At 35.1% G+C, this 18,340-nt stretch overlaps 4 protein-coding genes, 1 non-coding gene and 1 pseudogene across 7 annotated transcripts; all 6 read left to right on the plus strand.

Annotated features, from left to right (window-relative positions):
• The first annotated feature begins 2,044 nt into the window (after positions 1–2,044).
• LOC104822083 (hydroxyproline O-galactosyltransferase GALT4-like) lies at positions 2,045–5,253 on the plus strand. The gene is made up of 7 exons (XM_010553182.2): positions 2,045–3,200; positions 3,430–3,662; positions 3,762–4,052; positions 4,138–4,266; positions 4,359–4,529; positions 4,645–4,752; positions 4,842–5,253. Exons 1-7 carry the CDS (start codon positions 2,219–2,221, stop codon positions 5,049–5,051), a joined length of 2,124 nt encoding a protein of 707 aa, XP_010551484.1. The 5' UTR covers positions 2,045–2,218; the 3' UTR covers positions 5,052–5,253.
• A 72-nt stretch (positions 5,254–5,325) lies between these two features.
• On the plus strand, positions 5,326–8,827 carry LOC104822081 (pentatricopeptide repeat-containing protein At1g05670, mitochondrial). 3 transcript variants are annotated; one of them, XM_010553181.1, is made up of 4 exons: positions 5,326–5,527; positions 5,832–8,325; positions 8,412–8,479; positions 8,574–8,827. In XM_010553181.1, the coding sequence occupies exon 2, from the start codon at positions 5,991–5,993 to the stop codon at positions 8,229–8,231; it is 2,241 nt and encodes a 746-aa protein (XP_010551483.1). In that variant the 5' UTR covers positions 5,326–5,527; positions 5,832–5,990; the 3' UTR covers positions 8,232–8,325; positions 8,412–8,479; positions 8,574–8,827. The 3 variants fall into 3 exon arrangements, with proteins under 3 accessions (XP_010551483.1, XP_010551481.1, XP_010551482.1); XM_010553179.1 differs by having other exon boundaries at positions 5,326–5,520; positions 5,740–8,325; XM_010553180.1 differs by having other exon boundaries at positions 5,326–5,520.
• Positions 8,828–8,885: 58 nt separating this feature from the next.
• On the plus strand, positions 8,886–8,956 carry TRNAG-GCC. Its single transcript has one exon. It is a non-coding gene; the product is annotated as a tRNA-Gly (tRNA).
• A 1,772-nt stretch (positions 8,957–10,728) lies between these two features.
• LOC104822084 (glutathione S-transferase U11-like) lies at positions 10,729–11,859 on the plus strand. The gene is made up of 2 exons (XM_010553183.1): positions 10,729–11,209; positions 11,329–11,859. Exons 1-2 carry the CDS (start codon positions 10,784–10,786, stop codon positions 11,680–11,682), a joined length of 780 nt encoding a protein of 259 aa, XP_010551485.1. The 5' UTR covers positions 10,729–10,783; the 3' UTR covers positions 11,683–11,859.
• Positions 11,860–14,264: 2,405 nt separating this feature from the next.
• On the plus strand, positions 14,265–15,262 carry LOC104822085 (glutathione S-transferase U11-like). Its single transcript, XM_010553184.2, has 2 exons — positions 14,265–14,660; positions 14,778–15,262. The coding sequence occupies exons 1-2, from the start codon at positions 14,331–14,333 to the stop codon at positions 15,129–15,131; spliced, it is 684 nt and encodes a 227-aa protein (XP_010551486.1). The 5' UTR covers positions 14,265–14,330; the 3' UTR covers positions 15,132–15,262.
• A 2,961-nt stretch (positions 15,263–18,223) lies between these two features.
• The window catches only part of LOC104822086, a 1,026-nt pseudogene continuing 909 nt past the window's right edge, over positions 18,224–18,340 (plus strand).

Consider the following 18,340-nt stretch of genomic DNA (forward strand, 5'->3'; position numbering starts at 1 on the left):
GTTGGGGGGGGGGGGTGTATATATGTATGTATGTATATATATAAGAAGAATCTCAATTCCTTTAAGTTGTATGATCATCTGACATAAACTCTTCTTGTCTGAACAGCGATCAAATATGAACTATCAGACGTTAGAAACTTGGACCATCCGAAACCCAAAGTCTTAATGGTCCAATTTGGATGGGCCCAATTCTTAATGGGCTTCCTACTATACAAATGCGTTCGAACTTCAAAGGAACGACACAACGTGGGCCCAATTGGACTTCCTTTATTATTAAGATAAAATCAAAATATTATTAACTAACCTTAATCTATGTGTTTGTGTTCTGACTGAAAACATTACCCCCCAAATCAAAAAGCAGGCGAAATGAATGAAAAACCTGAAATTAAGGTGGTTCCATTTTTATTAAAAAATATTCATAAAAGCAGGAAAAAATTTTAAAAAATCAACTATCTAAGTCACTTGAAAAATTCTATTTTAAATTTCTTATAAAAATTCATCCATTATAAATTATAAAATAAAAGCATCAATTATATAATTTATTAAAAAATCTTCTACTTTAAATTTGTTATAACAGTCCATGAATTATTAATTTTGAAAAAACACATACATCAACTATGTTACTTACTCTAGGAGACATTGTACTTTAAATTTATTATAAAAATTTACTAATTTTGGAAAATACATATATAGATTATACAATCTCAAATCTAACAATCAAAACCTAAAAATTTATACAAATTTATTATATGTGATATTTAAAATTTATATAAATATTTATATTTTATTTTGATATTTAGAATTTTATAATCCATATGTATCTTCCTTTATATAATAATTTATATACAGATCTTATTCTTAAATATAATTTTATTGATTAAATTTATCATTGTATATGAAAATTTAATCACATTTGTAATCTATTAATCAATGAGATTTTTTTAGATTATCAGTTTGTTTTTTAATTAAAAAATTTAGTAAATAAAATTTTATATAGCGTAAAGTTTGTATATATTGATTATATAAAAGATATTGTTCCATTTTAAAATTTAAATTTAAATATTATTTTTGTTTAAAATTAAAATTAATGGATCTTTATAATAAATCTAAATTAACCCAATTTGGTAGATCAACGGGTGAAATAGAGACGTAATTCTAATAAATCTAAATTAAACCAATTTGGTAAAATGTCTCTTCCAATCCAAATTCGAATTTCAAGTTAAGAAAAGAGTATAATTCTAATCACAGAATTTGTTTATATTCTGAGATTACTTTGAAACTTACTCCAAGATACCCAATTATTCAAAAAAAATATAAATCAGAAAATTTTTTGTTGAAGACGTTAGGCATAAATTATAGATTTTTATAACGTTATTATATACCATTCTACAGTTAATGATATTTTTATAACGAAGATAATTTAAAAACCGGACTAAAAGACATTGGACAACGATAAAGGGGATGTGAAACAACCGAGCAAAAAGTGAGAGTAGCCGACGACACCATGGCTATGTGGTCACTCCAATTCCTCAATATAGGAAATAAAGACAAATACATTTTTTTAATTTAATTAAAAAATGATTAGAGAAACGAATTAATAAAAATATTTATTTGGAATGTGAGGTGTATGTTATGTATCCCCTCGAAATCTACCTGGCTATATCCCTTTCTAATCATTACAGTATACAGTATACACATATATTTTGAAAACTATTATATTGGTCCAAGAATAATAAATGCCAAAACATCACACCAGTTTCCAGTCTTTACCAAAAAGGATGTTTTCAGTTAATTAAATAAAAAATTGTATTTATTATGGAAGTTGGATACAAATAGAAAAAAATCAGGTATAAAGCCTCTTAGAGGAATAAATTTATTATTTATAATCATACAAAAAAAAATATTATTTATAATCCTTGTGGTTGGTGAAAAAATATATGACATTATTTTATTTTATTTTTAAATTCCAAGCGATAGCAAAGTGAAAACGACGGCGTTTAGATGGCGACTGGCTTTTCCATGTTCATGCGCCGGTTTCCGACCTCGCAAAACGCGGAGTACAGCGTTTCAGTGCAAATCTTTTGTGTCCTTATTGCCTCAAAAGTTCGAAGAAAGATTATTTTTTTTTCAAATAAAGGTTTGGCCTTTTGAATCCTCAAATTTCTTCCTCCCATTAATGGCATTCATGGTTCATCGGAATTTTCTAGTTCATCAGTAGATGTCCTCTTCCTTCTCCGTCTTCTCCATCCTCCAAATTACTTCTAGGGTTTGGTTTCTTCCTTCTCCGCTGAAAAAATTACTTCGTTTTCTTCGCTTCCCTCGACCAATGAAGAAGCCCAAACTCGACTATTCCGTCTCTCTGAGTCGATTCGGTCTGGTTCAGTTCCTGGTGGCTGTTCTCTTGTTTTATTTTCTCTGCATGAGCCTTGAGATCCCACTCGTTTTCAGAACCGGGCCCGGCTCATCGTTCGCCTCCGGCGAGTCTTCGGCTTCCGCCATTGTCGAAGCATTGCCCGGACAGATGCGTGTTGACTCAGAAGCAAACTGGGCTGTCGAAGAAGACCCGCTTCGTGCTTTGAAGGACCGCGGTCGGGCCCAGTTCCGGTCATCTGAGCGGCGAGTGCGGGAGTTCAAGACAGTCTCTGATATTTTCGTTAATGCGAGCATTTTTGACAGCCGCGGTAGAACCGCGGATGAATTCTCCAGCTTTGACAAAACAGCAAAGGAAGCAATTTCTGTTGGGTTGAAAATGTGGGATGAGCTCGAATCGGGTTTGATCAAGCTCCAGGAGGCGAAAATCCCAACAAAAAGCCAAACCGAGAAATGCCCAGATTCGATCACTGTATCAGGGTCGGAGTTCGTGAACCGGAGCCGGATCATGGTACTGCCGTGCGGCCTGACCTTAGGCTCTCACATCACCGTAGTGGCTACGCCCCATTGGGCACACGCCGAGCACGACCCGACGATTACGGTCGTGAAGGAAGGAGACGGTTCGGCGATGGTGACCCAGTTCATGATGGAGTTGCAGGGTTTGAAGACGGTGGACGGCGAAGATCCGCCTCGGATCCTCCATTTCAACCCGAGGATTAAGGGTGACTGGAGTGGGAAACCGGTGATTGAGCAGAACACTTGCTACCGCATGCAATGGGCTACCGCTTTACGCTGCGATGGACGCGAATCTAAGGACGATGACGAAACCGGTATGCACTTACTATTCAACAATTCTGGATTCGATTATGATGGGTCGATTCATTGACTTATGGTTGATTAATTTGACCTCGCATTTGAATATAGACTTGAATCGTCAACGTTTGATTTGTTTATGCATGTTTGTTCGCTAAAGGTTCGTTTTTTAATCCTAAAATCGCATGAATAGCAAGCATTTCACTGATGATAAAAATGCAAAATTGGTTTCCGGGTTTGGTGAAGTTGATGGAGAGGTGAAATGTGAAAGATGGATGAGAGAAGATGATGATGGGTCCGAGGAATCAAAGGCTTCATGGTGGTTGAACAGACTGATTGGTCGGACGAAGAAGGCAACACATGCTTGGCCATACCCTTTTTCAGAAGGGAAGCTCTTTGTTCTCACCCTTCGAGCTGGAATGGAAGGTTACCATGTCAGCATTGATGGAAGACACATTACCTCTTTCCCCTACAGAACCGTGAGTGATATTATCTGACAAAAGCTTCTCACTTTCATTCTCTGAGCTTTCCTGATTTTGTTAATGGCGAGGTTTAACAATGAACTGTGATGGTTTCAGGGATTTGTTCTTGAGGATGCCACTGGCTTAGCGATCAAGGGTGACATTGACGTTCAATCTATATTTGCTGCATCATTGCCCTCTAACAACCCGAGTTTTGCTCCACAAAAGCATCTCGAGATGCAAACCATATGGAAAGCCCCTCCACTACCCGAAGGACCTGTTGAGATGTTCATTGGCATTCTTTCTGCTGGCAACCACTTTGCCGAGAGAATGGCCGTGAGGAAATCCTGGATGCAGAACAAGCTAATCAAGTCATCGAAAGCAGTAGCCCGTTTTTTCGTGGCAATGGTAAGAATGATTCTCGAAAACAAGCTGGTGTTGTGCAAGATTTATGATCCGGGTTAATTATTTTTCTATTCTGATTTCTTGGCAGCATGCAAGAAAGGAAGTAAACGTGGAGCTAAAGAAAGAAGCAGAGTATTTTGGTGATATTGTTATGGTTCCCTACATGGATCATTATGACCTTGTTGTGCTAAAGACTGTTGCCATCTGCGAATACGGGGTAAAGACAACCTTATCATCTCTTATTTTTTTTTCAAAGTTGAGTTTTTTTATAGTTTATGCAATCTGTTTGGTTTATACGGGACATTGTAGGTTCGAACTGTGGCAGCGAAGTACATCATGAAATGTGACGACGACACGTTTGTCCGCTTGGACGCTGTCATTGAGGAAGCAAAAAAAGTTAAGGAACAAAATCTATATATCGGAAACATAAATTTCTACCACAGGCCTCTTCGTTCAGGGAAATGGGCAGTGAGATACGAGGTATGACACTTAACACCGCAGGACAAGCTCGTCAATATCAGGAGATCACTTCTCGGGTTGTCTGTATAGTATATCATGTTCTTCAAGTACATTTCTTTAACTGTGTGTGACACAGGAATGGCCAGAAGAGTACTACCCTCCATATGCAAATGGTCCTGGCTACATATTGTCATACGATATTGCTCAGTTCATCGTCGAGGAGTTTGAAGAGCAGAGATTGCGGGTAAGTTAAGAGTCAGAATACAAAAAAAAAAAGATTGAAGCTTTTCTTCTTGGAGAGATTGACAAGATTGAGATTCTTGAAAATGGCAGCTGTTCAAGATGGAAGACGTGAGCATGGGAATGTGGGTGGAGAAGTTCAACGAGAGCAGACCGGTCGAAATGGTTCACAGCCTCAAGTTCTGCCAGTTCGGATGCGTCCAGGACTACTACACTGCCCATTACCAGTCTCCTCGCCAGATGCTTTGCATGTGGGATAAGCTTCTTCGACTTGGCAAGCCTCAATGCTGCAACATGAGATGACCTTTCTCCATACCCTGCAATTTTTTTTGGTCCTAACTGTTAGATCTCTGTATGTACAGAACTATATATATATATATATATGTATGTATGTAGCCATTTATACAATGGAGGGAGAGGACTGCAATGATAGTTTTGCGATGTAGAAAAGCAGCAGAGACGTCTTGTTGGCTGGCTCCATAATGAAATCGTCCCTTTAATTTAACTCGTTTCTGAATACTTCACATTGAGAACAACACGGTTTCCGTTAATGAATAATGGAAACGACACGGTGTTTTCTTCTGGGCTCGAGACGAGAAACAAGCCCCCGTGTTATACAGGTACCGACCGGGTCATGAGTCGATGTTTTCTTCCGGGCGGCGTGAGACGAATACGATATTTGCATCATTGCATGAACTGCTGCATCACTTTTAAAGAAACTGAGAGAGCCATTGTAATAGCAGGAAACAACACATTCTCTTCCTTTATATAGGTAATGGGTATGTTACCGTAATCTTCTTATTCCCAATCGAATTTGGGTTTTCCCGCTTTGCTTGTCCTTGTTGTGGTGTTTGTTCCATGTCGGAATCTGCAGCAGGCCTGAACCTACAAATTTTGATGGGTTTTATGCTGTGATTTTGAGTCTACGTGAGATTGAGTAAAGGGTTCTCTTTTTTTCCTATTTCACTTGGGTCTGTTCGCTGTTTTCCAGTGGTAAGGATCGCTCATAACGTGTTCGACGGAATGACTATGAGAAAGTAGTTTGCGGCATGGAGTTGAAAGACATGTAATGTTTTTTCTCAGGACTCGGCTGTCTCTTTTTCATGGTTTATGAGGTTCCCGGCTTGTTGGGATTATGATGGAGGGATGAAGCTTTCCAACTTTTTCTGTTTTCCGACATGGGAAGTTCTTGTTGCTGCATTGTCATCCAAGAGTTCTTGTCCTTTGTGACAATGGGTTCCAATGATGAAGATGAAGAGAGGTGCCATCTCTGGCTTCAGAAGTTACGTTCAAGTCTTGTCCGATCGGTCTTTCCGACATGCCCCCAAGGCTAGACTTTTATGTCGAGGATTCAGTTTTTCTAGATCCACTGATACGAGACCATTCCCTAATTATTCACCGAAGAAACCTTCTGTCAGAGACACTGAACTGGTCCACCAAATTACCAATGTCATAAAGCTGCGTCGGGCTGAGCCCCTTAGACGAAGCTTACAGCGTTATGAGTCCAAGTTCAGGCCTGATCACTTGATTTGGGTTCTGATGAAGATTAAGAGTGATTACGGTTTGGTTCTGGATTTCTTTAACTGGGCATGCTTTCGCAGAGACTCGAACCTTGAAGCTCTCTGCATTGTCATTCAGCTAGCTGTATTTTCAAAGGATTTCAAGGTGGCTCATTCTTTTATAAGAGGTTTTTGGGAAAAACCAAAGTCAGATGTTAGTGGTTCTTTTAAACATTTTTTCGACCTTTTGATATACACCTACAAGGACTGGGGTTCTGATCCCCATGTATTTGACGTTTTCTTTCAAGTTCTCGTTGAAGTTGGACTGCTCCATGAAGCAAGAAAGGTCTTTGAGAAGATGTTGAACTACGGATTGGTTATCTCTGTTGATTCCTGCAACTTGTATCTTAGCCGGCTTTCAAAGGACTGCAATAAACCTGCTTCAGCAATTGTAGTATTCCGTGAATTCCCTGAAGTGGGTGTTTGTTGGAATGTCGTTTCCTACAACATTATTATTCATTCTATTTGTCTTCTCGGGAAAATAAGAGAAGCCCACCATTTACTCCTGATTTTGGAGTTGAAGGGCTACATACCTGATGTAATAAGTTACAGTACCATAATAAATGGATACTGTGAAGTTGGTGAACTTGAGAAGATTTGGAAGCTCGTAGAAGAGATGCAACTGAAGGGATTGAAGCCTAATTCTTATACCTACAGTAGCATAATTCTTTTGCTTTGTCGAACTGGTAAACTAGGCGAAGCGGAGAAGACATTTAGAGAGATGACAGGCCTGGGAATATTTCCTGATGCTGTTGTTTATACAACTCTTATTGACGGTTTCTGCAAGAGAGGGGATATTCAGACTGCCCACAAAATATTCCATGAGATGCAGAATCTGGGTGTTTCCCCAGATGCTTTGACATACACTGCTCTAATATCAGGGTTTTGTCAGATTGGCAAGATGGTGGAGGCTGGTAAATTATTCCATCAAATGCTTAGCAGGGGTTTAGAACCGGATGGAGTTACCTTTGCCGAACTTATTAGTGGGTATTGCAAGGCTGGTGAGATTAAAGAAGCATTTAGCCTCCACAATCACATGATTCAGATTGGATGCTCCCCAAATGTTATCACATATACCACACTAATCGACGGGCTCTGTAAACAGGGGGAGTTAGAGACAGCAAATGATCTTCTCCATGAAATGTGCAAAATTGGTCTCCAGCCAAATATTTGCACTTATAACTCCATTGTCAACGGTCTATGTAAATCAGGGAGTATTGAGGAGGCGATTAAACTTGTGGAAGAAATTGAAGCTGCTGGACTCAATGCAGACGTTGTCACTTATACAACGGTAATGGATGCCTATTGTAAAGCAGGGGATATGGCTAAGGCTCATGAGCTATTGAGGGAGATGCTTGGGAGAGGAATTCAACCTACTGTAGTCACATTCAATGTTTTAATGAATGGTTTTTGTTTGCATGGTATGTTGAAAGATGGGGAGAGGCTTCTGGATTGGATGCTGGGAAAAGGTATAGTGCCTAATGCAATCACATATAATTCTCTCATGAAGCAGTACTGCATTAGAAACGACATGCGAGCTGCAACTTTGGTTTATAAGGGTATGTGTTCTCGTGGAGTGATACCTGACAATAACACATATGAGATTTTAATAAAAGGTCATTGCAAAGCTAGGAATATGAAAGAGGCGTGGTTTCTGTACAAAGAAATGATAGACAAGGGGTTTTGTGCCTCAGCTAGCACATATGGTGCTCTCATTAAAGGATTCTTCAAAAGGAAGAAATTTGCGGAGGCGAGAGAACTTTTCGAACAGATGAAAAGAGAAGGTTTAGCTGCAGATAAAGAAATCTACGACTTTTTCATTGATACAAAATACAAGAGAGGCAATTCAGATACCAGTTTGGATAGTGTTGATGAGATAATAGAGAATTACCTTGTGGATAATGATCATGCTGAAACAAAGTAGCTGGTGGGTCTGAACTGAAGTTCATCTTATCGATATCAAGTTGCCGATTCTGCGGAATCATCTGAAGCCTGACCCGAAGCTCCTGAACCGTCAGGTAATAATAACAAAGGAGATTTATGATCTCAAAGAAACAAATGTTAGTCCCATCCTTATCTGTGATCGATCGACATATATTATCAGGCACTTTGAGAGCACTGATTGGGGAGAGGTTTAAGTAGAAGATCATTCTTCTCCGCCCTTTGGAAATGGTATTTATTTTCATAGGTTACTGTCTTTTTTCTTTTAACAAAGCTCACACTTTTCCATGATCACTCAGCAAGGTTTCACGGGCTTTATGTGTAGGATCGTGGGCAGTGTCTGTGAAGCAGAAACTTTCCGGCTGGCCCGGGTGCTTCAATAGCTTCTCAGAAGGCAAGACAAGATGCTGCTGCTCAAATACATTCCAGTGTGATGTTTTTAACTCTGATGCAGAACAGCAGATGATAGGTGATCAGTGGTACGAGAAAAACAGTTGTATTGAACTCTGTTTCTGTAAAAGAACTAGTTTCCAACCGTTGTATATGTTGTCTGGTTTTTGCCACACTATCTTGTCTTTGGGAGAATGATGAAGTATTACGTTTTCTCTAAATTTTGTTGGGCTGCATCCCATCAATTGCACCAGTGGTCTAGTGGTAGAATAGTACCCTGCCACGGTACAGACCCGGGTTCGATTCCCGGCTGGTGCATCTTTTTATTCTTCGACTCTTACGTCATTATTTGACGGGAGAGTACGTACATTGCATATACTAACTAATACATATAATATACCTTCTTTGACTCTTACGTCATTGTTTGACGGGGAGTACGTACATTGCATACGCACGCCTCCCAACTACATATTCCACTTCTTTTTTTCCTTCAACTACCTTTTGCACATTTTAAAACGTGCTATAATGTTTGTTTCCTTTTTTCCCTTTTGTACGTTTCCATGTTTGAAAATCAAGAATTCGACAGGGAAGAATATATATACATACATATATACGTATAGAGAGAGAATAGGAGTCCAGATATGGACCAAGACCCATAAGGAAAAACAATTGTACTGAATATTTTATAACCATAAGTTTTTTGTCAAATTCATTACTTAACGGCGTTGTCTGATTAATACAAAGCAACAAAGACCAAGAAAGTTCAAACCCATTATCCAATGAGAAGGCCACACCCATTCACCCATCATCTATTACATGAGTGATATTTTTTTTTTTATGAGTTGTGTAAATGGAAATTATACATATGAACCATAGTTTTCATGAATTCATTTAGATTTTCAAATTAGTTATAGATAACGAATCTGATTCGAAGTAATTTATAAAAAATAATAAAGATTTTACCTTCTCGTTTATTATATTTATTTTACAAAATAAAAATAACATAATTATTTTGGATTATTTTGATAAATATATATAAATAGATTTTACCATGTTAACCATAAATAATTACTATCACGTTGGATTCATGCATGAGCTTGAATTCAAATTCAAACTTTGACAGAACCATTTGTTTTAGTTGGACCGGCACCCATTGATATTAATTTGGACCGTCGTGGCCGACAATTAAATCATAAAATATTATGTTTTCTTACGTCAAATATTTACGAGATATTAACACTGAAGTGTTGATTTTAACAAAGATCGAGTACATCAACAACAATGCAACACTTCATGGTTCGGTCCAAACACAAATACAATATTGGACAGCGACATATATCATACATATTTAAAATGTTCCCTTGAAACTAATTAATTCCCTATGAATATTAAAAAATAATGTACCATTTATTTTATTCCAGTCAAACATTAAGAATTAAATTTGGTTAGACAATCCTACTGTTGAAATGCTTTTGCTCTTACTATATATATGGTCACCCACGTAAAGCTGACTGTGGAACGAAAAATATGAGAAGATATATTAATGATATTAAAGTTTTATTCGAATCTTAAACGTGAATTCACTTTTTGAGGTTTGTTATAATTAATATCAAATTTAAAAGTCTACCACTAAAAAAAATATTATTTGGATTGTAGAGGAAACGCCTATAAGTAATATAAGAGATTTATCTACATTACTCTTTAATTATCATAACTTTTTTTTTATAATAAAAAGATAATGTCCCTTATATAAATTATTTTCTATGATTTAAAATTAATGGGTAAATTTTGACCAATATTTGAATTCTATATATAAATATATAATGCAAAACTTAGCCAACAAAATAGGAAAAGGACAATATATTAATAACGAACCAGGAAATAATAAAAAAATATGTTACCTTTGAATGGTATGACCACCAATTTTTTAGTAATGAAACAGGAAATTAAGTGGAACTTTCACAATTTCTTGGAATAAAAAACAAATCTCACCAACTAAAGTGCGAAAATTTTACCAATTCAACGAGAAGGGAACAAAAATAACCAAAATTCGCCTCTATATAAACATCGAAGATCACATCGATATTCAACCAAAAAAAAAGAGAGAGAGAAGAACACATCGATATAAACACCAAAACCAATAATATGCACAAAAAGCATAATATGTTCACACAACAGCCACGTTCAGTAACCACAACAACAACAACAATGGCGAAAAAACGAAAGGTTGGGTCAGACGAGATGGCTCAGAACGGTTCGAACGACGTGAAGCTTATCGGAGCGTGGCCGAGCCCATTCGTCCTGAGGGCTCGGATCGCACTTAACCTAAAGTTCGTACAGTACGAGTTTCTTGAGGAAGACATTCTCAACTCAAAGAGCGAGCTTCTCCTTAAATACAACCCTATCCACAAGAAAATCCCTGTTCTCATCCATGGCGGCAAACCCATCTGCGAATCCCTCAACATCGTTCAGTACGTGGACGAAGTATGGTCGTCCGATCCCGCCATCCTTCCGTCCGAGCCGTTCGATCGTGCCGTGGCTCGGTTCTGGGACATGTACATCGATGAACACGTAAGCCCTAGCTATCTGATTTTTTTAAAAAAAAGAAAAAACATTTCTGTCTCTGTCTATGTATTCATATCATATGCAGCTCTTTAACTTACGATATACATATATACATATGTGTGTAGTGCTACACATCCATTAATGGCGTCGCCGGAGCAAAAGAGGACGAGGAGAGAATAGCGGCGGTGGAGAAGCTACAAGGGTGTATGTCCCTTTTGGAAGACGCCTTCCAGAAATGCAGCAATGGCAGAGATTTCTTCGGAGGAGACAACATCGGATTCATCGACATCGGATTCGGGTCAATGCTCAGTCCACTTCGCGTCGTCGAGAAATTTTCAGGCGTCAAATTCCTGAATCCGGACAAGACACCGGGGCTTTTCCGGTGGGCCGACAGGTTCTGCGGCCACGAGGCCGTCAAACATGTCATGCCTGACGTCGAGAGGCTCGCCGCCTTCGCCATGCTCAAGTTCAACCGTTAAATAAAGAAACTTAACTTAGTTCCGATCTATGCTTATCGCGCGACATATGCTTCTAATGAGACTAAATGTTGTTCTTTTGTTTCTTTTATTGTATGGTTTGGGATCTAATAAATCATATGACACCTAAACGTGTCGTTTTTCTCATGTAATAAATCACATGACTCATTTTAAAATTTAGCATATTTTCTCTTATCGATAACATGAAATTACCAAAATAGAAAGAAATTACTATGTGGTAACTTGTATTTGTGTAAGATTGCAATGAGTCAAACTGGTTATTTAAATATTTAGTTCATATTCAGTTCAACAGATATATTATAATCCATACATATAAATTTGGAATTAAGTCGATCTTGATCTTGATATATTGCTATTTTTTTATATTTTTGTTATATGTATATATATTAAAATTGTATACTAACTCGTTTGTGATTACCAATAAAAATAGTTTCAAGAAATATGAAATTAATATGTTCACTTGTACCCATTTCTTACTCTTTTATTAATTTTTTGGCGTCTAGATGAATTTTAGTTAATAATATAAACAAAACGTAGAAAAAACCATGGATAGTGAGTATAAGTTCTTGAAATAGAATCTCGAAATTATAGATGTTGAAAAAATATAAATTTATATATAGCCAACTATTGTTTAAATTTTATATTCGACAATATTATCTTTAATTCTACTACATTCCATTTAATGCAATATTACATCAATTACGAAAGTATTTCGAGATGGTATGTCCAATTAAATATTATTCCATAAAAAAATATTAGTTAATTAGACATCAATTACGAAAAAAACCTATTTACTTTTATATTCATCTAAATTTAGATAACAACTTGTCGTGTATAAAAATATGATAACATGATTATTTTGAGAAACATAAAGATTTTTGGTAACGTTTACAAGATACATGAATCAGCTAAATGAATTCAATGTTAAACATTGACGGCGGCCTCATCAATGTTTGGACATATATACATTAAATATTTTATTGGTTTTCGAACCTTTTGGTCATCCGAGAATATAGATGAAAATCCACATGACAAGTTTGGATATATTCGTTTTTGTGTGTGGTTATTATATAGCTACGCTATGTATGTATATATGTATGTATGGGCTGACCCGTGTACGTTAGAATGGGGTCCTTTCCCCCATTGTTTATTTAATAATCTTTAAATTTCTTTATAAATTTTATAATTTTTTGAATAAAGATGTAAAATGTCCCCTATATTAGAATATTAAAAATATTCTGCCCCCTTCGATAAATCATCCTATCTATCTAGGTCCGCCGATTAATGTATGTATGTATTTATGTACAAGGCCGGATCTACGTTAGAAGAAGTGGGGGCACTGGCCCCGACTGTTTTTTTTTTTTAAGAACATTAGTTATATAGTTTAATAAAATTTTAAAAAAAATATAATAATGCCACCATTGGAATTTATTATGGACTCCACCATTTTTATTTTTTAATATATTTTGTGATGTTAGTTAACAAATCAAATAAAAAAATTGTATTTTATTTTTTTCCCCTTTTTTTCGTTATCTTCTATTTTCAAATTTTTTACTTTTGTTTTTAATCAAATAAAAAAATATTATCAATTCAATTATAATCAAATTAAAATGTTAAAATTAAAAATAAATATTTATAAAAACTATGAATTTAAATAATCTTTATTATTTTTTATTTATTTGTTTTTATATATTTATTATACTTATAAATTTATCTATATATATTTATATATTTATTTAATTTTATTTGATTTGGTAAAGAAAACAATAAATAAACTTTTAAATTTTTTTTGTAATAATATCTCAATATAGTAGTAAAAGTTCCACCAATAATTTACTCAAAAAAATTCAACCAATAATACATTAAATTTTTAATTTTTGAATTATTGTCTAGTTTATTTTATCAAAAAATATATTTTAAACAGTTATAAATATAATTATATAAATATATTTTAAAAATAAGAAATCATAGAATTCAATTGTTGAAGCTAAACATTTTTTAGATGATATTTTTTATTAAAATTTTATTATATATATATATATATATATTATTGTTTCGTTGTCCGCCTTGAAAAAACTTTCTGGGTCCGCTACTGTGTATGTATGTATGTACGTACGTACGTGTGGGATCATAACCAACAACAATCGAAACCCTAGCAGTGCGTCCAAACACAAATACGATGGACAGAGAGACATATATCATATCATATAATTTGTCCCTTTTTGACTCTTGGTATTGTTAAATAATTTGGGAATAAATATATTGTTAAATAGATTATTTAATTGTATTTATTTCTAGCGAAAACCTAAAGAATTGATGTATGGTCTTACTTGTAACAATGCACCAAATTTCAAAGTAAAATAATACAAAATGAATAAAAGGCTTCGTGGTCTAGTGATTGGGATGCGATTTCTGACCAACCGGACTTATGGGCACGAAACTTAGTCGAACTTTCACAATTTCTTGGAATTTTCGAATCAAATATTAAATCAAAACACTTTGAATTCCCCTCTATATAAACATCGCCAAATCACCAAAAACAAAGTGTGCACACAAAAAAAAAGCATCAGTTCACGAGCACTAAAGAAAACTACAACAACAAAAAAAAACAAGAACTTTGTTCGGACGAGATGGCTCGGAACGGTTCGAACGAGGTGAAGCTGATCGGTGCGTGGCCGAGCCCGTTCGTCCTGAGGGCTCGGATCGCTCTTAACCTAAAGTCCGTACAGTACGAGTTTCTTGAGGAAGACATTCTCAACTCAAAAAGCGAGCTTCTCCTTAAATACAACCCTATCCACAAGAAGATCCCTGTTCTCATCCATGGCGGCAAACCCATCTGCGAATCCCTCAACATCGTTCAGTACGTGGACGAAGTATGGTCGTCCGATCCCGCCATCCTTCCGTCCGAGCCGTTCGATCGTGCTGTGGCTCGGTTCTGGGACATGTACATCGATGAACACGTAAGCCCTAACTATTCGGTTGGAAAAAAAAAAAAAAAAAATTTCTGTCTCTGTCTATGTATTCATATCATATGCAGCTTTTTAGCTTACGATATACATATATACATATGCGTGTAGTGCTACACATCCATCAATGGTGTCGCCGGAGCAAAAGACGATGAGGAGAGAATAGCGGCGGTGGAGAAGCTACAAGGGTGTATGTCCCTTTTGGAAGAAGCCTTCCAGAAATGCAGCAACGGCAGAGATTTCTTCGGAGGAGACAACATCGGATTCATCGACATCGGATTCGGGTCAATGCTCAGTCCACTTCGCGTCGTCGAGAAATTTTCCGGCGTCAAATTCCTGAATCCGGACAAGACACCGGGGCTTTTCCAGTGGGCCGACAGGTTCTGCGGCCACGATGCCGTCAAACATGTCATGCCTGACGTCGAGAGGCTCGCCGCCTTCGCCATGCTCAAGTTCAATCGCTAAATCGTGTTATCTCCATATCTCTCAATGTTTTTATCACTCTATGTCTCGAATGAGATGAAATGTTATTCTTTTTGTTTTTTTATTATATGTTTACACATCTTTACATTTTTTTATTCTCTACTTTGAATATAGATATCTGGATATATAACTCTTGAATGTTTGCGGGTTTATCTAGTGTTATATATCCAGATATCTAAAGAACATCTTCTCTTTTTTCCGTACATCTCAAGAACATATGCAAAACATAAATTTCCTCCAATGACAAAATTTACTCTAGATAAAACTCTCTTCTGTTAAGAGAAATTTACAATGATTAATGTCAAATATAATCCCACGCTAAAAAAAATCTCATACATTCAAATTTTTTCAACTTCCAATAAATCTTTAATATATAACACGATATCAGTTAACTCTCATTTTAAGAATTAGAGAGTGGAGAAAAAAAATTGAATAATGTCTATAATGTTTTATAATATAGAAATTTGAATTGTTTAAACATTTTATGAAATAATGAGTAGTCTTTTTTTTTATAAAATAACGAGTAGTCTTTTTAAGATAGAATATTGCTCAACTGATAAAATGTGGGATAAATCATTTTCCCAATCTAGATTCAAACATTCATTTGGAGAGTCCGTTCTTTGAAAGATGGACCAAATGTTATGTAAATTTTCGGATTATAAAAAAGTAGAGATGTCAAGTGGGCTGGACTCGGGACGGCATTATATCAAAAATACCTTTAATTTGCTATTTCTATTTCAAGACCTACCCTTGTGACCATGTGACCAATGTGACCGAAATATAGTATGGTCACATTTTGATTTTATCGATCATAACATTAAATTTATGGTGAGCACACTAATTCATTATGTTCATACCTCGTATATCTTACTAACCATTTGATTAAAACATCATAAATTTAACGTTATGAACAATGAGATCAATATGTGACCACACTATATTTCGGTCACATTGATCATATGGTCACAATGGTAGGTCTTGAAGTAGAAATAACAAAGTAAGGGTATTTTTTATAATGCCCCACTCAGGACCGACTTCATATTTTTTTCCTTTTTTTTTTTACCGTTGTTGTTGTGGTTAGTGAACGTGACTGTTGTGAGCATATATTCGCTTTGATCTTCGATGTTTATATAGTGGGGAATTTTGGTTATTTTTGTTCCCTTCTCGTTGAATTGGTAATTTTTTCACACTTTGGTTGGTGAGATTTGTTTTTTTTTTGTTCCAAAAAATTGTGAAAGTTCCGCTTAATTTCCTGTTCCATTGCTAAAACCTTGGTGGTCAGACCATTCAAAGGTGACGTATATTTTAATATATTGTCCTTTCCTATTGTGTTGGCTAAGTTCTGCATTATATATATATATATAGAATTCAAATATTGGTCAAAAGCTACCCATTAATTTAAAATTATAGAAATTAATTTATAAAAGTAATGATAAAGCAATATAGGTAAACCTCTTATATTATTTATAGGCGTTTCATCTACAATCCAAATAATATTTTTTTAGTAGTAGAGTACTTTTAAATTTGATATAAATTATAACAAACCTCAAAAAGTGAATTCGGGTTTAAGATTCGAATAAAACTTTAGTCTCATTAACATATCTTCCCATATTTTTCGTCCCACAGTCAGCTTTACGTGGGTGACCATAGTAAGAGCAAAAACATTTCAACAGTAGCATAGTCTACGTACCCAAATTTAATTCTTTATGTTCGACTAAAATAAAATAAATGTATATTATTTATTTTAATATTATAGGGAATTAATTAGTTTCAAGGGAACATTTTAAATATTTATGATATATGTCGCTGTCCAATATTGTATTTGTGTTTGGACCGAACCATGAATGCGTTGGATTGTTGTCGATGTAATCAATCTTTGTTGAAATCAACACTTCAGTGTTAATTTCTCATAAATATATGACGTAAGAAAACCGAATATTTTATGCTTTAATGGCTAGTAAAATCAATTTTAATCGTCGGCCACGACGGTCCAAATAAATATCAATGGTGCCGGTCCAACTAAAACAATGCTGCTGTCAAAGATTGAATTTGAATTCAAGCTCATGCAGAATTCAACGTGACAGTAATTATTTATGTTTTAACATGGGTAAAATGTATATATGTATCAAAATAATCCAAAATAATTATGTTCTCCTAATTTCGTAAAATAAATAAAATAAACGGTAAGTTGTTATACTTGAAGGTAAGATCATTATTTTTTTAATAAATTACTTCGAATCAGATTCGTTATCTATAACTGATTTGAAATTTTAAATGAATTCTAAATGTACGATAATAAAGTAGAAATATCTCAAATAGTGATAATTAGGGTTACATTTATTAATATCTCTTTAACGTCCTTAGTCTTTAATGTTTTGAAATTGGACCCAAAAAGAACATGAGATGGGACGGTGTGCATTTACGTGTAGTAGTGTCGATAGTTTGACCAATTTTGGTAAACGTGTCTTTTTCTTACGTGGCATTTACGGTGAATTGGATTTACCTTTTTTCCAAGTAATAGAAATATTAGAATATAGATAAAAATATATAAATATTATTCAAATTTTTATAGAAATATATATAAACACTATCACCTTGATAAGAAATTTGTTTAGTAGTTGTCCAGATTTCTCATTTGATTTTTGCAGTGTATTGGATTCCCCTTATCTTCTCTAAGTAACAGACTATTAGGATACAAATAAGATGTATAAATATTAATCATTTTTTATATAGATAAGATACCTTAATAAGAAATTTGTTGAGTAGTTATCCAAAAATTTATTATTTACCATTTTTATAGAAATATATAAAACATCACCACCTTAATAAGAAATTTGTTTAGTAGCTATCCCTTTTTTTTACGTGTCTTTTTCTCATTTGATGTTTGTAGTGATATTAGATTCACCTTCTTTTTATGTAACGAAAATATTAGGATATAGATAAGATATATAAATATATCAATTTTAATAGATATCAACCTTAATAACAATGTTTCATATATAGAAAAAACAAAGAAAAAATGATTATATAAACGAATTACGTAGTGTAACGCAAACAATCCCAAGCATTAAGACAACAACCCCTAACAGACAAGACAAGGCTAATTTCGATATTCAGATGGCTGAGGAGGGTTCGAACGGCGTGAAACTGATCTCCACGTGGGAAAGCCCTTTCTCGATAAGGGCTCGAAC

This window comes from Tarenaya hassleriana, unplaced genomic scaffold (assembly GCF_000463585.1).
Source record: "Tarenaya hassleriana unplaced genomic scaffold, ASM46358v1 Cleome35, whole genome shotgun sequence".
NCBI lineage: Eukaryota > Viridiplantae > Streptophyta > Magnoliopsida > Brassicales > Cleomaceae > Tarenaya > Tarenaya hassleriana.